Source organism: Drosophila biarmipes, chromosome 3R (genome assembly GCF_025231255.1).
Source record: "Drosophila biarmipes strain raj3 chromosome 3R, RU_DBia_V1.1, whole genome shotgun sequence".
Lineage (NCBI taxonomy): Eukaryota > Metazoa > Arthropoda > Insecta > Diptera > Drosophilidae > Drosophila > Drosophila biarmipes.
The window spans coordinates 19,052,321-19,074,693 of record NC_066616.1 but is presented as its reverse complement, the minus strand read 5'-3'; the positions used below and the strand labels follow the sequence as shown (position 1 = coordinate 19,074,693).

The window sequence follows — 22,373 nt, the reverse complement described above, 5'->3', positions numbered from 1 at the left end:
AATTGATTGCAAGTGAAAAACCACCAAAAAAGTTTAATTTTTGCTGTATCTCAAAAGAAGATATTTGCCATGGGTAAGGACATTTAAGAATTTGTCATGAGTTACAATCAAAAACAGTACTAACAAACAGTAATAGGTGACATTAGATGACAATTTAAAACAAATTTGAATTTTCAAAATTTGTCATGGGTGACATTTTTAGATTTTGTCATGGGATACAATTTTAGAATTTTTAATGGGTGTTTTGTTAAGTGTTAAATCTTAAATAAGTAATAAGAAATATCCCTACTGTAACAAAGTTTTTATAAGTAAGCCTACAGTGTACAAATTTTCTCTGTTTTTACTAGTTTTTTAGCAGGATCAGGATTTTTTTTTTAAATATTTATAGAAAATTCTAGCAATTAGATTAATAATTAATGGTATTTCTGAAGTGGAATAGTGTACAAAAGTGTTGATATAATTATAAATATCTTTAAATTTCATTCTTCAGGGTATGAAATCTACTTAATAAGCCTACTTTCACTTCCTATCTGCTGGCAATGGTAACACATTTGGATGAGCAAAATATTTTAAATAAACTGGAGTCTTTGGGCACAACACACATTCATGAATTTGCGTCTGGCCTGGCATGTAAGTGCATTGAGGATGATGTGAGGCACGGATGTGAGTGTGTCCAGAATTTTTAAATACTTGCCAAGTCACACTATTAGGAGTTTTTCATTTAAGTTGAGCAAAGGGAAAAAATAAAATTGGTAGCGTTTCCGCTTTTTCCCACTGCAGCTGCTGCTTTGGCTTTTGCTTTTGCTCCGGCTTTCTCCAACGTTGGCTTAATGGGTGCCCAGAAATATGTGCTTGGAAAAAACAAACTTTTAAGTGAAGTAAATGCGCAAAATGTTTATTCAAACTTCACTTTGGCCGCAACTTTCAGTTCCTCCTCAGTTTGGTCCGCCCACTTTGGCCGCCTTTTAACTAAGCTTATTTAAGCGTCTGCTGATGCGCTTATTTAGCATAGCAACGGCTTTCGCCTTTGCACATCTCGTGTTGATTCTGTTGACTGAAAATATTTAGCATTTCAGCTTTTAAGTCTCGTTTTCCCAGTTCAACAAACCTTCATTAGTGCTGCAAATAAACTAACTCAGGTTTTGAAAATCTAAAACCAAAGAGCAGCTTTAAAAATCAAACAAATATAAAAGGTACTTTTCAAATAGAAATTACTTTGTTTTAGCAGGCATGGATATAATTTAAATATTATTCACCTTAATGCAATTGCTATGCCATCTATTTTTAATAGTTTGTCAGAGGCCATTTTCTCTGTTAATATCCAAAATTATATTTGGTCGCTGCGAGAAGCGCGTGAAATTTTCATACATTTCATTATGGCTTATTATAAATTTAATCACAGTATTTCAGGGCAAAACACCTGCAATTTGAGCTCACATAATCCAGCAACGGCCAGCATATCGATTCATAATTAATCCAGTTTCATTCAATGTGATTAAAAATGTTTAGCCTTGCTCCAGCGAACAATTCACCCTACTCGATTTTTTCCATTGCAATAAATAGTTTATCTGCTGCGCGCAACAATATTGAATATAATCGAACTGAAAAAGCCAAAAGCCCCAAACCGCCGGCCCCCCTTTGGTTTTTCATAGATTTTTCATGGTCCATAATTAACCAATATTCGCCTCGTGGCCAGTATAGTGGCATACTAAAAACCGCTAATTATCGCCACGCCGCCTCGCTGTAAAAGTTGTACGCAAAATATGTCGCATAACTTTTAAATGAGCCCGGGCAAATGTTGACGCAAACCGAAAAATTCAGTCCACTCCATGGAGGACCATGATGGTGTGTTGCATATCCTGCTGGTGGCAACTAACGAGCTCCGAAAATGAGACCCGCAGGATTACAAGGGAGCGCACAGCGTATGAAGGGCACAATGGGCAGGGGGCGTGGCCATGGCCATGTCAGTCAATTTATTGGCTGGGCGACAGCGGGAAACATAAGTTGCACTATCGCCTACTAGCATGGCCACAAATAAGCATAAATATGTCGCTTAGAGGGACTTACTCCATATTCCTTTCTGCCTCCCGCTGCCTCCCGCTGCCTGCCACCCTGGCTGCCTGCCTGCCACTGATATGGCCAAGAACATCGCGCTTTGAACTGGCACACCGGGCAAGGCCGTTTTGCAACACTGAAACATACATTTTGACGCTGCCGGAACTGGAAAATCAAGGGATTTGATTTTTAAACATATATTATTTTCTTAAAAGTTATATTGTATTATTAGTTATCTGGTAGAATGTATTTATATAATATTAAATATAAAGGCAACTACAATGTCGAATGTATACTTTTACCATTTAAAGAAAGAACTCAAATAATATTATTTAAGTTTTTTAAAAATTTGTTCTAAAATTAATTGAAATTTTTAGACAATTGGGAATTGATAAGTTTTCTTATTCCTTTGTTATACTTTATTTACCCTTTTAATAGGAATCCAAATATTTGTGATCTTCAGTAGTGTGTCGTATCCACCAACATTTCCACAATTTATCTCGCCACTATTTGTTCCATCTCTTTCTCGTTACGTTTTTGCTGTGCGTTGCATATTAAGCGGCTTTCAAATATTAAATTAACAGCGGCAACGTTGCGAAAAGCCTGCAACGTTGCATCATCGGAGCGCTGGGGATTATATTGTGTGGGCGGCTCCCAAAGGGAAAGAAAGCAGAAAGCAGGACACACACACAACATGTGAAATGTTGGCCAAGAAGAATGGGCGTTGCATCCTGACGCAATTTTAAACGCATCAATTTCAGTTTGCCAGGGCTAAAAGCACACCGATTTTTGCAGCTCGATGTGGTTGAGCGCTTAGTATTTCAGCTATTCTTTTAAGTTTTGATATGGATGATAATAATGTTTTCTTTGAGCCTATTGGAAGAGCTACGCTTGTTGAATTTCGGCGAATATTTTCCGTCTAAATCAAACGATTTTACTAAGCTGGCCAGTATTAGCTTTTGCCTTCCTGTTTGTTCTGGCTGCGAATGCAGAATAAAATGGAAATTTTGAATTTACATGATGGCTTATGTGTTTCATTATTGGTCGGCTCAACAAATCAAATAACTGAACAACTGCTAATCAAAGCTAAAACAAAGCGAATGAATTGCAAGGCCCATAATTCCATACTTTCCATTAGAAATAGGGGATCATATTTTTTAAGGGAAAATTGATGGCTGGCATTTTGATTCCTAATTCACAAACGTGTTTTGTAATCAATAGCGTTGAATTGGGAAAAATATTTGTCTTATTTTGGAGGAAAAATAGAAGTTGTGTAAGAGCAGTAAATATTTTAATTAAAAGAAAGCCGTAAGCAACCGAAATTTATGTAAAAACAAAGAATATACCATGTTCTACGAATAATATATGGCGTTCTCTGATACGTTGTAGTTTAAACCTACTTATAAGTTATGGTAGGGACATATCCTGGTTGGTAATTCAATTTCCTCTCCACATCCCAGCTTTAACTTTAATAGAATGTATTTTTCTGCTTTTGTTCTAACGCTTCCCCTGATTTTGTATTCCACAGGGAGGTTTGGCCTGAGAACGAAGTGTTCGGTGCAATTTCCGCTGCACCGGAAGACGAGCTACTGCTCCTGCGTGAGATTTTCATGTCCAACATCACAACAGGTGAGTGAAAAAAGCCAACTGCAAGGGAGTGAGTAAAAATATATAGTGTAGTGCGGTGAAAAACGGGACAACACCGTTGGCCTGGGCATTTTAATTATTGTTTATTACTATGCATTATGGAGGAGCGTGTTCGCAAAAGCTCTGCCTGACCGTTGTTTTAATTAAAAATGAAAATCTGCCACTTGGCTTTTGCGTGTCATTTATCTTGCGCTGTCTGTTCCCTCGTCCTGGGTCCTTCGTCCCTCTTCCTGGGTCCTTAGTGCTGCATCTCGCAGCCCTGGACAGTTGGGGCCACTTCCGGTGCAGCATTTTGCATCTCCACTCTATAAATTTTGGTAGCTGAAATAAGCCAAATTATAGCGCAACTTTCAGCTCTGTGTGTCTGTCTGCGAATATCCTTGTTGCATTGTCTAAGTTTTTGCAGGCCCCGTTTGGCTTTTTGCCTTCTGGCCAACCAGCCTTGTCCTTCGGGCCACCGAAGTTCGCTTAACAAATTATCCAACAGAAATTCTTGCGCTTCATTAAAAGTAAAAAATGAGGCAGAAAAGGACGAGCACGGCCACTCCCTTATCCCCTATACCTAGATATATACTTTCCGCGTTGTTTTCTGGCAGCCCTTCGCCTTGCCGGACTAAATGAAAATATATTAAACGCGTAATTGTTTTATTTTTTATGCTTTTTCCTGTTTACCCATCCTGCTGCCAAGTGCATTGGTTTGTGAAATTCCTGTTGTTTGGATTCGTTCAATTTGAAAGTCAGCGAAGCGTTGACAATTCGCTGCCGTCTACTGGAATACTTTGTTTATTTTTGACGTGACTTTTCAACTCGACCTTAGAGCTCCTGAAAAGCAAAAGCCACGCGATTTTGTTTAGACATTTCTAATGGTTTTGGCTTTTGACAGGCCCTATGTATATTCGATAAGTTGCCTCCTTGTCTCCTTACCTTATAAATATATATATGTATCTTATCTCCTCGCTGCAGTTTCCATTTCTTTGCATTTTGCTTGGCAGAATTTGAAAGCTGCGGTAGCACGGATAAGTTTTTGACAGGCGCTTTAAAACGCATCCATGGAATACACTTTTTTTTGGTCTTTTAATGAAATATATACAATACAAGGACACCAAAGATGTCGCTGCCAACGGAAAAGTTTTTCAACTTTTGCCGTGCAGTTAATCGAGATTTTTGTGTGCGAAAATTTATGATTTCCTCCTCCGTGGAAGCAAACTTAACTCGTGAGTTTTTGCCTTCCGTATATATCAGGTTTGGTCTTTAAACAAAGAGTTGCGAGTTAACAACTTATTTGAAAAAGCTTGTTCTTTGCCAAGATACTGTAGGTAAAGCACTGAGCATATTTAATGAAGAATACGATATTTTTGCCTAATTTACATTTAAAATGTGGGTACATTATAGTTGCATTTTAGCTGAATTATTTATATGAATTCACAAGCACTATTCTGATTATTTATTTAAATACTATGGGATACTGCTTCAAACATAGTTGCACTGCTCAAGGCTTCCCTTTGTGTGATAAATTTAATTAAATTTCAATTTAAAGTAGCATACCCATATTCCCTTACAAATGGATCGAACAATGGTCGGACAATGCCCCTTTTGGGTGTGCCACTGGGCGTGTGGCTGTGCGTGGGCGAGGTGCGCATCCCTTTACTGTTCCGACCGTGTCTGTGCCTCGGAGCGCCTGCAATCCATCCGCCGGTCGGTCCACCCGTCCATCTGTCCACATGAAAGAGTCGAGTCCCGTCGAGTCGAGTCTCCGCTGGCGCTCAAACGCAGCGCTTAAAGCATTTGAAACCCTCTTTTATGTCTGCGTCATCGGTTTTACTTTTTTACCAAGCCCGTCGATGGGGTTGAGCTCGTTAAGCTTCCGGACAAAAGCGTGACCCCTTCTAATAGCGACCATTGGATTTGATGGCCAGCTTAACGCCCGCCGGCCGTCAATAGATTGATGTTCAGTTGACAGTTTTGCCGGCTGCAACAATATGCGATTTACCAAAAGGCACCGAAAAAATGGCCAGCACAGCCACAAATTTATATAAAATGCTCATGCTAATGCCCGGCCATAAAAACCGAATCAGTCCCCAAAGTGGCCATTGAATAGGACTGTTTCGTTTCGGCCCCCTCGCTTTTTGCCATGCAACATTTTATTAATTACCCGCAACCGCGAACTTCATGTAGTATGCTCCCTGACTGTGGTTTGGCTTTAATTAATATTTTTTTATGTCGCCTACCCTTTGAAGAGCTGTGCATATCAGTTATGAAATGCAAATAATCAAAATATAAGGTTATATCACAGTGGATCTACTCGTTACTAGGCATATCTTAAAAACTCACAAGATACAAGACTTAAAGTTTTTTAAGTAAATTTAACTAAGTCCCATTTAAGCAAAGTGAGTAGAAATGTGTAAAAAACCTTGTCAAATACAAAGTCTATTGCTTTTGTAGAAATTATGAGCTAATCTTTGTTGAGACTGCTTTTAAGACCAAGCCTCACTTACTTGCACTATCAATTATTTATTCAGCCGTCCAGCTGGGTATAATTGAGTTAAATCGAAGTGTATCCTTCCCATTTAATTATTACACTTCACATTAAATTGGCTTTGTGTATGAGCCCCGGCCAATGGGCAAGACAAACAGCAAGTGCATTGACACTTTGCATAATTTATAACACTTGTCTGTGCACTCGTACCCCTGGCAAACATATGCAGTCCTTGTTTCAATTTCAAATTGAAATGCAAACTTAATTCCGAAAGGAAAAAGAGAGCATCGCATGCGAGGTGTGAGGTGGCTGCATGCGAGTCTGTTTGCTTAGTTAAATCTTAATCAAGTTGCTTCGTTGATTTCGATTTGTGGCGCGCATAATAAATGAGGAGTCCTTTGTCCCGCCGCTTCCGGATCTCCCCGGCGAGCCAAATCAACGCCCAGGACTCGTACAAAAATAACACAAAAATCCACTCAAGTGTTAAAACAAGAGCAACAGCAGTGCGAAATAAAAAAAAGTGCCAAGCGCTAACGGGGACAGTGAATATATTTGTGTATATGTGTATTATTTCAAGTCCTGCCAAGTCTGTGCGCCAAGTCCTTAACTGATTTCCCAGCGCAAACAAGTTGGTCTCTCCAGTTGTCCTTGTTTTGGTCCCAAGTCCTGTGAATCCTGTGAATCCGGTGTCCTGTGTCCCCTGTCGCCAGTCCCCCGCTCTTTGTCTCGCATAAAAATACAAAGTTTATGTTATGAACACAAATAAAAACAAAAGCACACAACAAAGCTCGTCCAAGAACAACAGAAAGTGCGCAAAAAATACGAGTCGGCAAAGGAATAAAATACAATAAAATGAAATAAAATATCCACAACAGCACACAGCAAGAACAGAGTCATTTGGCCACAACCGAATGGTACACAGAAAGAAAATCAATGTCCCTTATCGAAAATTGAGTAATATGTGGCTCTTATTTCAGACCTATCTTCAACCAGTTACTTTACTTTAATCAATAAAATATGAAGTATATTCACAATTGATAGCTCTCCTCTCTCTCAGTATTTTCAGCAATTTAAGATTACTTTTCAGCCTGGAAATATTTAAATATGTTTTCTTCGGGTGTAAGAATCCTGGCCCCTTTCAGCAGTATATTTGCAAGCTGACGTGTCGTGTCTGCTGTCCCCGTTTTCCAAATCCAGTGCCGCACAGAGTGCGATACCAGACGTCAACCACAACACCCATCAGCACACACATGGCATAATACACATAGGGAACTCGGAGTTCCGGCTCTGGATGCGGATGGTCCGGTGATGACACTTACTCAATTAGGTGACTTTTCTCGACACTGATTTGCCTTCCTGCTGGCCATTTTTATTGGGTGCTAACTTTCTGCTGAAGAGACATCCTATTCGTTCACCTTGATTAGTTTAGTCATCATTTGCGTTGGCCTTTTATCCTGCACAATTCATTTTCAGTTTTTCAATTCTGAAAATAATTCAATAATGCACGCACTTTAATTTTGTATTGTGGCACTTAGTTTAATAAGTTTGTAGCCAAGTGACGTAGATTCGAGTCCTTTTCGGTTATTTTACTTGAAGTTCAGCTGCCTGGCAGCATGGAAATGTAGTTTCATTTAGGTTTAGTTAATAACAAGTCAATAACAAGTTTCATGAAAAGATTTTAAATTGGCGTGGCAAAATTGGGGCTGCATAGAACGAGATTAAATTTAACTGAATTTACATTGCCCATGTTCGTTTAGTCCGTGTTTTTTTTGTCCATTTGTCTCGCTGTTTTTTTTACTATTCATAAATAAACACACACAAACCACACCTGGGCTCTCACTTTTCTCCTGGGATTTGGGGCCCTCGCACTGTCGGCCACAGTTGGCGGCAATGACATTCAAAATATGTAATGTGCAAAGGTAACCGAAAATGTAACTTTAAATTGAAAAACAAAAAAGTTTTGGTCGGCGGGCCCAGAGACTTTACAATTCTGCGGGCCAAAAAAAAAATAAACGGAAAAACTCGAGAGCGGAATTTTACCTCTAGTAAACATAAAACGTTGCATACTTTGGGGACACTAGTTCGCAACTGGGCGACAATAAAAACCAAGGAAAGTGGAGAGACCCGATAGGGGAGTTCTGGGAAATAGAGGGGAATACTGGGGACCGGCAATAGAAAGAGGTAAAGCGTGAGGCAAAAGTCATAACGAGTGCAAAACCATGAAATGAAATCGTTACCGTCCCAACCCACACACTTGATTTTCCGGGAACACGTGGGTTTATTGGAATACCCTTATCAAGCCCTGACACATGTGGCTTTTATGTTGTCTTGCCTAAATCTGCAAACCGCACCACAAAATTCCAAAATTATATTTATAGTACTTAGTACTAATAGAAAATATTAATTAATTATAAATAACTAAAGTCTTCTAAAGTTAGAAATCTAATTTTATTGAATTTCTTGTGAGGGTAACAATTATTATTTAACCTTTTATTACAAAATTTTAACATTTATTTTATAAAAAAAGCAACTAAGAATTTTAAAAATAATCCGTTAATATCCTTACTAAATAATATACCTATTTATAAAAAAATATACATATATGAACATTTAAAACTGGTGTACAGGCATCCATAAATATTTGCTTAAAGATTGAATCTCAATTTTTTCGCAATTCAATTAATAGGATTGTAAACTTTCACCAAGGTTGAAAACACTCGCTGCAAGCGTATGAAAAACTCGCGGTTTATTGTACAATGCGAGCTCGCCTTTTTTCCATTCGACATTTGAGGGTGTGTAGCGGTGTGTGGCGGTGTGTGCTGGATGTCCTGGGAGTGTCACACATGGATGCGACACCCCCAGGATCGCTGCTCCCGGTTCCCGGCTCCCGGCACGCACTTGGGCGGATGATGGCCTGGGCGGTGGCTGGAATTAAGCAATGTGTCCCTGGAGCATACTACGTTGCGTATACGTAATGTGGCCATGCTTTTTGGCGGCGCTGCATTAAAAATGAATGCAATTTAAAGTTGCCAGTGTGCCACCCCCTCGGAGTGCGGCTATCTGTGTGTATTTTTGGGTCCCAAAGCACATCAAGAACCCGCAGAATTTTTTGCATATTTATATAAAAAAAAGCGAAAGGGAAAAAACACGTTAGTTTGGCTACCGTTTTTTATTCCTCTTTTTCGGCATGAGTGACGCTAATGGAGACCCATTTGGCTGCACTGCTCCGAAAATCAATTAGATAAAGTTTTCCCCCAGCTGTGCTCTTTTATATATTGCTAAATGGGAAAAAATGCACATACATAGTCTCTTAACCAAGTCAAACATTTTTCATTTCAGTTTCGGGCAGCCGCTGCAGTAAATTGCTTAAAAATTAACAGTTCAATGGCTGCCCGGGCAATTATTCCATTGCCATTGCTGCTTTTATTTTCCCACTTTCCCTTCAGCTTCTCATACTCATTAGGGGAAAAATGCGGATCATTTTTAAGTGGTCTTGCACTGGAGAAAAATAGTTATCATGTTGACGAATGTTTTTAAACATTTTTTAATTTAAATAATAATATTTTTTAATATCTATCCAAAAATATCTATGATTTCTAAAAAATATTTACTTTAAAAAATATGGTCTTCTTTAGTATAGATTTGTTTAAAGCAAGCTGTTTTTGTATAAATGCAAACTGTGCTGCCCAATAATGGATAAACGCTCAATTAAAAAATAAAAAAAATAATTGGTAATCAATTAGTAGAGTTTAATTGCAGGTAAACATGCCATGTAAAAGTTAAGCTGACAATTGAAAAGTGTGCATTTTTCCGTGTGGTCTGAAAGTCCTTTCCGAGCTCCATCTCTGGTTTTCCCCACCGCTCAGAGCTTATTTGGGTTAATCAGAGATTATGTCCTTCTGGCCTAGACTTTGTGGATGGCTCTGCCATCAGTCAAATGCCAACTGCATTAACTGCTGACAGGGCACTTATGAGCCAGCATGGGAGTCGCAAAAAGTGGATTGCCAAGCAGCTGGGCAAAATATGCCATCGCCATTGCCAGCGGCTCTCTCTCACCTTTGCCCCCATCAAATGGGGGGCAAAAAAATTGATACGAAATGGCATTTCCTCATCAAACTGTCGCCGCATGTCACAAATTTCGTTATATTTTTATTATTTTACCATTAACCTTTTTATTGGGCACGCATTTCGGAGGTATTTTGACGATATTGAATGTCGGGTGTTTGTGCCGATGCAATATTGAATATTTAATTCCCGCCCATTCGAATAAATGTCCAAGGGCGCATAACAATTTCTTGACATGTGCGCCGAGTTCCCCAATGTGGCAACAGTTTCCCACCCATTTTCCCCGGTTTTCCTCCCGCATTTTCCCACTGCTAACGACATTTATATATCGAAAGAAACAAAAAGGCCACAAAAGGGCCAGAGAACAAAAAGATGAAAACAGAAGGTAGCAGAAAAAAATAAAAAGAACCAATTGACTTTCATTTTGTCGGCCATTTTCACAGCGTCGTTTGTCCACCAATACACATGCGAACCTACCACTACACACACACCCCGCACACCACACGTATTTGTGTGTGAGTGTGTGTGTGTGAGCACTTCCTGTTGCTGAACGCAATCATCTGATTGCAGTTTCGATGTGAAATAATTGGATTTGAAATAAAAATGTCCCCGTTTTGTTGGGTCCTGACCATTTGACTTCCCCCCGGGAATTTTTCTGGGGCTCCGGGGCTGTGTGTATTGGCATAATTTAGCCGTGGCTTCATTCACATTTACGTCCAGCATGTGTCACTAATTTAACGTTTATTTTTATTGTCCTACTCGCTTGGTTTGATCGGGTTTGCCAATACGGGTTGTCATTCTTAATCTGGAAGATGTGCCCGGATGCTTTTGCATATGCTGCTAGTCAGTGAAGACCTGTTCCTCAGTATGGCTATGAAAATTGGTGTTAAAACTCTGAAATAAATAAGTAAATTATAACTTACCTGTTAAAGACCACACATTTTAAATAATTATATTAATGAGCAAGATTTTATCTTCGTCAAATTAAAAATACAATTAATTATGTTAAACGGTAACCGTCAGATTTTATTGCATTATTAAAATAAAAAGCGGATTTAAATTACGTTTTAAAGTTGGCCGCGATTTTTGCAGCCAATTGTTTTCCATATGGGATCACTTAAAGCCCGTAAAAAAACGGTGAAAACATAATTTTATTTACTCGCCTGCTTTCTTCTCCAATTTCTCCGGGCTTTTCGTTGCTTTCCCTCCTTTCACATAATTGATATTTTCTTTCGTGTTGTTTTCCCTTCTGCCATTATATAAAATACACGTTAAATTAATCCCCCAACCAAATGAAAATGCCAGTGATGACGAACTGATTTACTCTTTCAAATTAAATTTCTCAATTTTATTATTTTCACATTTTTTCGGTTTTATTTTGTTTGCATTAAAATTGTGTTGGGTTTTTCGAGAAGATTTCATAAAATGTTTGCCATATTATCTTTACACTTTTAATTGCTATCCATATTTGCTATATCAATAATACATTTCGCTTAATACTACTGTTATTTTTAATCTTCATCCATGTAACCTTTAGTTTGTTTTATCAACCCTTGACGCTACAATTTTGGCAGCACTAAATCTAACATTAATATATATATGTGTATATATATTTGGAACTTCTCCTCCAGCAGATATTTTTTTGGGGAATATTCTTTGTTTATTTTCTCGATTTCTCGATTTTATGTTGTTTAATTAAAATGCTGCGCGTCATTTTGGCTTAACTAAATATTTGCTGGTTTTTTGTAAATAGAAGTATTTGTTTAATAATTGTTTGCTCGGCTTTACGCTAGAATGTATCTGTTTTTTTTTTTTGTCCTTCTTTGTTTCTATATAATATATATTTATATATGTAACCGTACATATAAGGGTTTTAATGGCTAACGCTACAAACTGTACGTCAAATATTTGGCAATTAGTTTTGTTGTTATTGTGGGTTTTTATCGCATTTTACTTTGATTTTCGACAAATTAAATGCAAATATTAACGTTACTCGAATTGTATTTTCCTGGCTTTGTGTCGCTTTGTTCTATTTTACTTTAAATCCTTGTTTGGTTTTTGGTAAATTTTAAACACACACTCTATGGAAATTGTACATGCAATATTCAGAGTTGAGATGTTAGTTCAAGTAAACTTTGCTACAAGTAAATGTTAATAACTATAATTTACAGTTTGACGTTTCAATGTACAGCGCAATTAAGTTTAATTATTGTTTGCTATCCATACGGCCGAGATGTTTGTTTCGAGTTCTGTTTGCCTTCTCCCGCCACCGCCGTCGACCACTTTTCGAGTCTGCCCAATTATGAGCGTTATTTACGATCCCAACAACCGCCAACTGCCAACGGCCAACGGCCAATGCCCAGCGGCCAATGGCCAAACAAAAGGCAACTTATTTTCACATAATTTTCTAAATCGCCCCCATTTACGGTCCCCAAATGTCGTCCAAAAGCCATTTAGCAGGCAAATAATTACGTTCTGGCCCGGACCAACTTTATTAACTGCGCAGGGAGACAAAAGCCGAGGGTCCTCCGGATCTGGATGCCATCACACACCGAGATTGTGTGGAATGCGAGCTCCGAAAGTGTCAAATATCGAATTAACTCATTTCACTGGGTACTCCTCGGCTGGAAAACTTGCTAAATCTTGGCCAGCTGGCCAGTGTCATAAGCAAAAAGTCCCGAGAAAGGGAAACCTTCATTAAATTTGACAATGCCCCAGGACTAAATCCAACCGGACTTCGGACCTCGGACTCTCTGGGTCACCCAAGCCGCAGGGTTTCTTTTGTAGGCGAATTTTGTGCTGTGCTGGCAGGCCGTCGAATAAAAAGGTCCGGTCCTCGTGCGAAACGCTCAAAAAATGCCCCACACTTGCTTCCACTTGGAAGTGGAAGTTCCTTAATTAAGATTTTGTGCGTCCTGGCATCGGAAGAGCACTCGAGCACTCGAAGGAGCAGGCCCAAAGAGGAGGAAGGACTCCCCGCCAGCTCTCGGCCATCATTGCCTAATCCCACCCAGCCGGGCGTGGGTTGTTGGTCAGCATTACTTTAATTGTTGTTCGGAGCGCTTTGTCGGGCATTTCGCTTTTGTGGCCGAAAATAAATCCTTCAGAATTGCTTAAGCGGACTCTGCTTGAACGCCTTCCAACCTCCCCTCCCAAAGGAAAGTTTTGTCTATCTGCACTTCGACAAAATTGGGTATCGAACTTTCTACTTTAGATTGATTGCTCAATGTTTAACTTTGAAATATCTGAGGATTGTAAAATTTGAAAATCTTAAGAAGGGATCAATAATGACTCTGCCATTGATCCATATATAAACTGTAAGTTTGTTTGATGTACTGCTCAAGTTGTCAATTAAATATTACACTTGAACAACCAAATTTGATAAGTTTTTTAAACAAAACTTTTAAAGTTCAAACTTAGATGAATTCTTGTCTATGAAAAAACTTGATATCAAAGTAAAGATACCAATAAGTTTTAAAGATATGCAGTTTAAATAAATATTCCCAAGATCTAAGTAAATCTCATATTTTATCGGGTGTCCCTATTCGAGTCCATAAGAACTCATTATTTTCCTGAGTGCTTTCTAACCCGAATCTAGCTCTCTCCACTTCACTTTCTCCGACTGTTTCCTGTTGCTGTCGCTTGTGTGCACGCGCCTTCTTCTTGTATTCCAATTACAAAGCCACAAAAAGTTGAAAAAGCTGTGCAATGACTGTGGTTCGTCCTTCTGGAGGAGGTGGGGATTGTGGAGGTGGTGTGTTCACATCTTCAGTTCTACTCAGTTCGGCGTAGTTCGGTTCAGTTCAGTGGTTGGGGTCGCAAGATTGTTGCACAACTTTTTATCGTGTCTTAATGTAATTGTTGTGTTCTATGCTCCTCCAACGTTCCTTTGGCCCTTCCCCTAACCATGTTGCCACCCCGGAGATCCAGCCGCGTGTCTTGTAATTTGATTTGCTGCCACATTATTTTGATGTCCGTTAGATACATGTGGCCTCGGCAGATAGCCCCCAAATAGTTTTACAACATTTCACTTTTGGCGTGGCGGATTAGATGTCTGGCCATTTGGCTGGATTTACACCATATGTTGTGTTGGTCAATTTGTAAAATGAGGTTAAGTGCGGGTCTGATTCCAAGGGAGGTTTTCCCCCAGCATCTTCGAATGGGGTGTAGAGTGCTAGATGCCAGCGAAGATAGCAAAAAACACTTCTGCCATCGCAGAGGGTGGGTGGAAATTGTCGAAGGAACAGGGGCGAAACTTTAATTAGATTGCAATTTAAACTCTGGCATCTAAAGCAGCTGGAAAAGTGGGTTAAGATCTGGCCAAGCATTGAGCTTAGGAGAACAGGAAGTCTTGAAGGGTAATAAACAGGAGAAGGAAAAGGCTTGAAAGTTGGAAACTCGAAAGTGCGGTTAGGGAAAATGTTTTACTGGAGTTGTATACCTATTTGTAAAAAAACAGTCTGGAAAGTGAGTTTCAGAGGTCTTCGTATAATAAATTTTCTAATTTTTTTGTCACACATAGTTACCAATTTGGATGAAATTATATCCCTGCTCTGCCTCCACTACCATATTGAATTTACTCTCGACCAATTTCCTTCGATTTATCCGCCTGGCTCAGCATCTGCTGGCGCACAACTTCTGATTACTGAATTGGTTCTGTCATAAACTAAATTGTTATTTAATACTTGATCGATATTTCATTTTTATATGCATGACTATCAAAACACTTAATCTTGGCAAACGGACAGGCACTTATATAAAGTTAACTGGGCCGCACACGGTGGTCTCTTGGCCAGTAAACTGACCCAAATACGACCGCAAGATGGACATCGACTTTGCTTCGGATGGCTCGTAAAAACTTTGCTGGCGTTGGCTATTTGGCTCCCTGGCCATTTGGCCATTTGGCTTGGCCGCTTGTCTACGCTCGTCGCCCTGCCGCCATTGCCCGGTTATATGTGGCGTATTCGTAACAGGAATTTATGACAAATTGTTGCTGCTAACCGAATCGCTAAGAGGCCTGCAGCGTGTGGCTACTGAGCCATCATAAATCAAGCCAGGAGCCAAGGAACTCCACGTAATAAAGCTGCTGGCATTTATGCTTCTCTTTTTGGAGTTCTCTTGACGGTTTTATTTCAAACCTTTTAGCGTCCAAAAAATAGGCGGTAGAAAAATACTAATCCTTAATGATATTTTATAATCGTAAGACGACAAGTTGCTGAACTTTCTAAAAATCAAAAAAACTCGACTTTATAAGAAATTTACTAGAAGTGTAAATGCCTTAGACTCTGAGCTATTTTAAACAGTGACATCTTGATAGCTAGTTAAGCATTGATTTTTTTAAGCAAGTCCTAGCCCTTTGACTCATTTGGCAGCTGGCGATTGTCGGTTGGGCTCCCTTAAACCTTACACTTTTACTCTACTGAAAGGGCGCGTATTGTCGCTGGCCAAAGACGGTTTGTCACCAGATGCCCAGCCTCCGCGAACTGGGGGCCATCAGTCTGCTGCTCACCGACTTGATGGCCGCCGCCGAAGAAGGTACCGACGCCGCTGTGGTGCCGCCCAGATCGGTGGCAGCCACTCGATCTGACCGGATTCCCAGACCGCTACTCCTGCTGCCCAGCAACTCCATGGGTAAACTGGGCAGGGTGGAGGCGGTTGGACTACTGGGCGCCATCTCTATGTAGTAGCTGTCATCTCGGCTGGGCGAGTGCAGGCTACTGCGACTGCTGCCCGACGAGGAAGCGGAGGATGTGGTGGTGGAGGAGCTCTTGTCCGCCAGCGACGAGCTGTAGAACTGCTGGCATCGCTGCTGTTGCAGCTCACGAGCTTGGAGGTTGTGCAGCGGAGAGCTGTAGGGAGCCTCTCTTCGGGTGCTGTGATGCCACTTTTGCAGGCGAGCAGGATCTCCTGAAGAGTTCACGGATCCCTGATAGTGCAGGAAGCTGTGGGCATCGTCTGTATCATTTAGATGCCTCTGATGATGCGGTCTTAGTTGCCCAGACCGATTGCTCCTCTGCCAGGGCAGCTCACAGCGATAGACATGGGCCAAACCTGCTAGTAGTACTATAAATAACACACAGGCCACCAGCAACATGACACCTGGCTGATTTCCCGTGAGATTGTGCAGGTTCTCCTCCCGCTGATCCATCAGATGTTCCGGCTTGGATTCGCTTTTCAGCTCCACATAGGCTTTTAGCTGGGCAAAGGTGCTGAGCTCCTCCGGAGGGGCATCCCTGGGAGTGTTGACACTGCTGTGCTGGTGCTGAGGTGGCAATGGATTCAAGGTGGGTCCCACATCCTTAGCCTTTTTCTCCGCATGTTTGGTACTGTAGGTCATCTTCTTGATGCTCAGCGATGGCTTCTTCTTGTGGCTTTTTGGCGGCGACTTGGAGTCGCCGTTTATTGCTCGCTCAGCCGCTGACTGGTGCCGTTCCTGCTCCGCCGACAGATGCTGTTGGCTGGAGTCCAAGACTTCCGCATCCGCCACGGTGGCCGTTCCGGGGAGCAGCAACTGCTCGGCGTCCACCAAGAGGACATCGCCCTTGTGCATCAGCAGCGGTGTGCCAATCAGATGTCTATCCTTAACGTGCAGCTGCAATGTTGCATGTTTGTGCTTCGGTGTTTCCGCTTGACCGGTTGCCTTGTCGCCCGGTGTCGCTGGCGCTGGTGGGTATTTTAATAAAGTCCCCTGTGCCTTATCGCCTGGCATTTTGTCAGATTTTTTGCCAGCCAAAATTGTTTGTGGCACTTCAATTGCTGGTTGTTCGGTTGGTGTTGCTGCTGTTTTTGTGGCACCACTAATGTTCGCTGGCTCGTTGGAATTTATTGCTTTTGTTGCTGTTGCAGTTGCTGATGTTGCTGTTGCCGTGGCTGATGTTGCTGCTGGCACTGCCACAATGGGAACCGCTGTTGTTGCCTTTGTCTGGGTAAAACTTGGCAGGTTCTTGGCTGGCATTGCTGTTGTTTTGGCCGGCATGCCAGGCGTTTGTTGCCGCTGCTGCAGTTGCTCTAACGAAGTTGTTTCTGTTGGCCGCAAAGTTTTTGTGGTTAACTGGGCAACGCTGTTGCCAGCTGATTGCATTGCTGATGTTGCTGTTGGGTGTGCTGATGTTGCTGTTGGGTGTGCTGATGTTGCTGTTGGGATTGCTGCTGGTGCTGTTGATGTTGCTGCTGCCTCTGTCGTATGTGTTGCTGCTGTTTTTTGTGCTCCTGCTGCTGCCGTGTCTGCTTCCTTTGACTTTTTAACTTTTGACACAGTTCCCGACGTTGTTGTTAGTGTTTCCACTTGTGCACTTGTGAGGCTGCAAGAAGGTGGCTTTGTGTCATCTTCCGGTTTCCCCTTGCCGCACAACCCTCGCCTGCTGAAGTTCTCGTGAAAATTGTGGAACTGCAGATACTCCGTCTTCAAGTCCACCCGCCCACCGGCATTCCTCCCAATCGGCTGACCCACATCCACCGACCTGCAAGGACTGGCCCACTCGGCAATGGCCAGCAAATCGCTGCATTTGATGGGATTGTCCTCCAGCAGGAGATCCCTCAACTGGGGCAGTGTGTGCACTATCGATTGGCTAACGCTCTCCACGCCAGAAGATTGCAGGTTGAGGGTGAGCAATTTGGGCAGCGAAAGGGCGGGCAGAAAGATCAAACGGTTGTTGGATAGGTCCAGGGTCTGCAAATTGACCAGACCCACGAAAACCTGAGGCGGTAGCTCCATTATCTGATTGTGCTGCAGGAACAGGTGCTCCAGCGAGGGCGGCAGACTACTGGGCACTCGCATTAGGAGATTGTGATCCAGGAACAGGGATTCGAGAAGCTCCAGTCGCCCCAGGGCGTCGTCCTCCACTTGGGCAATGCGGGATTGCGAGAGATCGAGGTACTGCAGCAGGGGGTAGCTGTCCATGTCGCCGCAATTGATTGCCTGTAAGTTTAAGGGATAATTCTATTAGATTGACAAATCATTTTTAAACTAATAAATGTACGAAATCATGAAATATTCTTAAGTTTACCTATTAAAAGTCTAACGTAATAATACGTTTTATCGAAAATTGACCACAAAGGGTTATGAATGAAAACTTTTATGATTTAATCCCCGTCTAGCCGCTGACTGTGCGAGCACTCAAGAAGTTATTGTTCTGGGCAAAAGTCAGGGGAAATTTGATTAATGGCTGACAAAGAGGGAAAGTGCGAGATGCATAGCCCCATGCGACATTGTTTAAAAATTAACTTAAATCTGCCATTATAATTACGTCAAAGGACTCGGCGTCGAAAGCGAACTTGCCCCTTTTCGCAATCCCTGCCATGGCTTAAATGCCCGGGGCGATGCTCGTCTGGCACCAAAGTAAACATAGACGCGACTCGTTAAATGAAACGAGTGCCAGGCAACCAGGAAGCCAGACAGCCTGCCGTCGTCTCTGTCCTGGGGCCACCGAAGAAACGAAAGTATGATAGCACTGGGAGAAGAACTGGGGGCTCGGGATGGGCAACCAGCGGCCCCTAAACGCCATAATTTGCCATGAAAAGGCTGCGTGTTGACTGCCGATAAAGGCGGTGGCAAAAGGCAGTCGGCCTGGCCCGGCGAACAAATTAAAATGGCTTGGCAACAAAGGCACCCGGGAGCAGTGACGAGCCACTCCAGGAGCAGGACGAGCAGCAGGAGTGGCAGAAGCGACTGCACAGATAGTTGGCTAGTCCACTTAAAAAAATAATGCAAATTTCCAAAGGATTTAAGAACTAAATTGTAAAAAATGGAATGAGAGATAGAACATAAAATATGAGTATTTATTACAATTCCAAGCTACATAAAATATATTATTTAAAATTTAGAAGGTTTTGGAGAACATAGAACATAGAACATACATAGTGTTTTTTTATGTGTACTTCTAATTCCAGCTCCTGTCTCAGCCGTCTCAGCTGCACATTGGCTGTTGGCTTAAACGTGATTATGCTTATGCCAATTATCCTTATTTTATTAATGCCCAGGCCCAGGACCAGGACCTGCTCCTTCCACCTCCACAGGCAGCCTGGGAGCCTTTGTCTCTGGCCCTAAACAGCTTACGAAGCGGTATTTTTGCACCTTTTATGGCTTCCGCCATAATCGACAGAGCGACAAAGGCGGCGGCGGCGGCAGCCTCAATTTATGCGCCGCATTTGTTTGTCTACACTTGAAGCCGTTTAAGGATAATACCTGGTTGAAACGAAGCCTGCGGACCTGCTGAGCCTTATGCCCATAATGCAATCGGGATTGTCTATTTTCGTGCCCCTAATAAATCTGTTTGCTGTTTTTTCTGTTTTTCTGTGTGTGTTTGTAGGTGTTGGCAATTCGAGGAGTAACGCTAATCTGCAGCTCGTGTTGCTCCTTATGTCAATCAAGCCCACAGGACCTGTCCGCCCCTAAGTATATTTTCCTTAGTCCAGTTGGTCTTATTGCTTTTCTTTTCTGATTAAGACTTGAGCGCCCATTCCATTACTTTCCCTTTGTTTTGCACTCGCAGTTGTTGAAAAGCGGGAAGTGCACTTCGCTATTCCATTGTGTGGCCACATTGTGTCTTAATTACGTTCTTAACTGGACTTGAGTGGCGTGTCCTCTTAGCCGGACTAACAGCTTAACAATGCCTGCAACTGCCACTCAAGGAGAACGCTTTTTAGCCCCGTCCTCATCGCGCCTAACGCTCTAAATTGGATTACTCGCTTGAGATTATTAGCTATAATATCGCATTTCCTTTATATTGCTTTACAGGGGAGCGTTGCTTGGGAATTTTGTTTGAACTATCTCTCGTAATATGATAAAAATTAAGACATGAACATTCAAAAAAATATAGTTACAACTCTAAGAATATTATTCGTATTTGTAAAAATATAAGATTAGATTATACAATGTCTTAGAATTATCTTTCGTTAATAATCAATGCCAGGAACCACTCTTTCCACTACTAATTGTGCGATTATTTATGTGAAACCTTTTTAAATCAATATTCTAGGCAACATGTTTCCAATCTCTACAGAATCAATAATATAAATTTCCTGCTCTTATGTAATAGCTCCCCATGCTAAAATTAACACCACATACAACTTTTCAGGCTCCCTTCTCCTTCTTCCTCTTTCTACTTCCGCACGGAAGGCGGAAGCAAAAGAGACCCACACAAAATGGCTGCGGGGGCGGAAAAATTTAAAAATAACAAAGTGTAAATCATACGCGTGGTAAGATTGCCTTGCGGTTGCCTCGCCTGCCGAGTGGGTGGGTGGAAAATCACGGGGCTGAGGGTGGGGAAAATTCAGGGGCTCAGGAAAACGCACTCAAGCACGCAGCACGGAGCACAGGCCACATAACAGATGCTAATTAATGGCGGCTGTGGCAAAGGGAGCCACCATAATGGAGCCTCCTGCAGGATGCAGGAACCGAGGACTGAGCACTGAGGAGTGCAGACTCCGGACTGGAACTGAGTCTGAATCCGAAGCCAAGGAAAAAGATGGCAAGTGTCTGCCGGGAATGTGGCGTTAATTGCCGGCAAATGCGTCGAATTGCATTGGCATGCTCAACTCGGGGAGTCGAGTTGGTAATATATCGATCAAAGCAGAGCGCTTCCCCCGGCATTTTTCCGCCTATCTTTCTAAAAGTCAGTGTAGGGGGAATGTTTTTATTTTTGCCAAAGGCCTATGGGTCAATAAATATAAACAGTGAGGAGGAATCAATTCAACAACTATTTTAAGAATTAAAGAAAAATTAAATTTAAAGAAAACAACCTATATCTTTAATAATTTGTTAAACTACCTTTCTTTCAGTATAATAGTTACCTTATGATCTAACAAACACAATAGTTCTTTTAAAATATAAGATAGAGAGGTAAATTTAAAACTTTAAAACAATATCGAAAATATTTTTAAAATGATTTTTAGTGCAGTTTCATTGACTTACCTTGAGCCAGTTGTCGGCCAACTTGAGAGTCCTCACAGATTGGGCCAGGGCGGCGGGAACCTGGCACAAACCAGTGCCGCTGGCGTCCAGCTCCTTGAGACTCCAGGAGGCCACGAACTCCTGCATGGCCACCCCCACTTCCGGATTGTAGGCAATCGAAAGGCTGACCAGATCCGGAATCCCCTGTAGAGCTCGTATGGCAGAGCCACTCAATCGGTTGTGGGATAAATCCAGATGCTGCAGATTCGGCAGAGCCAGGAATGTTTCGTAGTCTATGTCCGAAATGTTGTTGTGACTGAGAATTAATGTTTGCAGCTCCACCAAGTTGTAGAATGACTCCCGGGAAATGTTCACCAATCGATTGTGAGCCAAGTTGAGATTTTTCAGCTCAGGTAACCGCTGCGAGAAGAAGCTCGTGGAGATGTGGCTGAAGTTGTTGCAGGAGAGATCGAGTGTGACGAGGGGAAGTGATTTGTTGGTGTCAGCTAGGCTCAGGGGTACAACCTCCAGGGAGTTGTTGCCCAAATCGAGCTGCCTCAGCTGATTGAAGTTGTCCAAACTGAGGCTTCCGAGTCGATTGCTGCTCAGATCCATGGCGGTGATCACCTGGAAGTCCCCCTTCCACTGACCATTAGAGCTATTAAAGGTTTTCAAGTCGCGGTGGGTGAGATTCAGTTTGTTCGCCGGAGCATTTAGTTCCAGCTCCCTTTTGTGGCGCCTCTGCTGGTATCGCAGCTCCCCCCGAAAGCTGGCCGGCTCGTTTTCGTCCCTCAACATCCGGTGGATGCTCTGGTAGCTGAGACCCACACTCTGCTGGGACAGCTGCTGCTCCTCCCTTTCGGCGGCCAGGCGGGATGGGCTGGGCACTTCGAGGGGCAGGTGGGCCGAAACCACCAGCCTTGTTAGCCATGTCCAGGCGAGGAGTAGGACCAGGCCTAGATCACAGTGTTGGTTCACGATTTTCACCATTTTGCGCCCCACTTTGAAACGTTCGGGGTATTTCTCTTTTTGTTTTTTTTTTTCTGTTTTAAAAGGTTACGTTTTTCTTGTTTTTTGTTCGTTCCGGCTCTTTTATTTCACTCGGAATTTATGCTCGGTACGTGCGAACGTTTAACGTTCAATTTTGAATATGGCTGCTGGCTGCTGGCTCATTCATTTCCTCGTTCATCGGACTCGCCTGGTTATCCTGGTCCACCGGGGGCGTCACGTGCGCGCCTT

At 42.1% G+C, this 22,373-nt stretch overlaps 2 protein-coding genes across 2 annotated transcripts in view; one reads left to right on the top strand and one right to left on the bottom strand.

Moving 5' to 3' along the window:
* The window catches only part of LOC108024344 (protein timeless homolog), a 72,628-nt gene that overhangs the window by 24,902 nt on the left and 25,353 nt on the right, over nucleotides 1-22,373 (top strand). The window contains exon 11 of the mRNA XM_017094249.2: nucleotides 3,584-3,684. Within this exon, the coding sequence (XP_016949738.1) occupies nucleotides 3,584-3,684 (101 nt within the window). The remainder of the gene's footprint in view (nucleotides 1-3,583; nucleotides 3,685-22,373) is intronic.
* Nucleotides 11,569-22,276, bottom strand: LOC108024322 (mucin-5AC). Its single transcript, XM_017094227.3, has 2 exons — nucleotides 21,156-22,276; nucleotides 11,569-18,161 (listed from the first exon to the last, which is right to left on the bottom strand). The coding sequence occupies exons 1-2, from the start codon at nucleotides 22,122-22,124 to the stop codon at nucleotides 15,702-15,704; spliced, it is 3,429 nt and encodes a 1,142-aa protein (XP_016949716.1). The 5' UTR covers nucleotides 22,125-22,276; the 3' UTR covers nucleotides 11,569-15,701.

What these genes read in the sequence shown, in the direction of transcription:
- LOC108024322 (XM_017094227.3), bottom strand. Translation starts at nt 22,124, where the DNA reads ATGGTGAAAATCGTGAACCAACACTGTGATCTAGGCCTGGTCCTACTC. An exon ending in TGGCCGACAACTGGCTCAAG is followed by an intron (nt 18,162 to 21,155) that starts GTAAGTCAATGA and finishes TTAAACTTACAG; the next exon opens with GCAATCAATTGCGGCGACAT.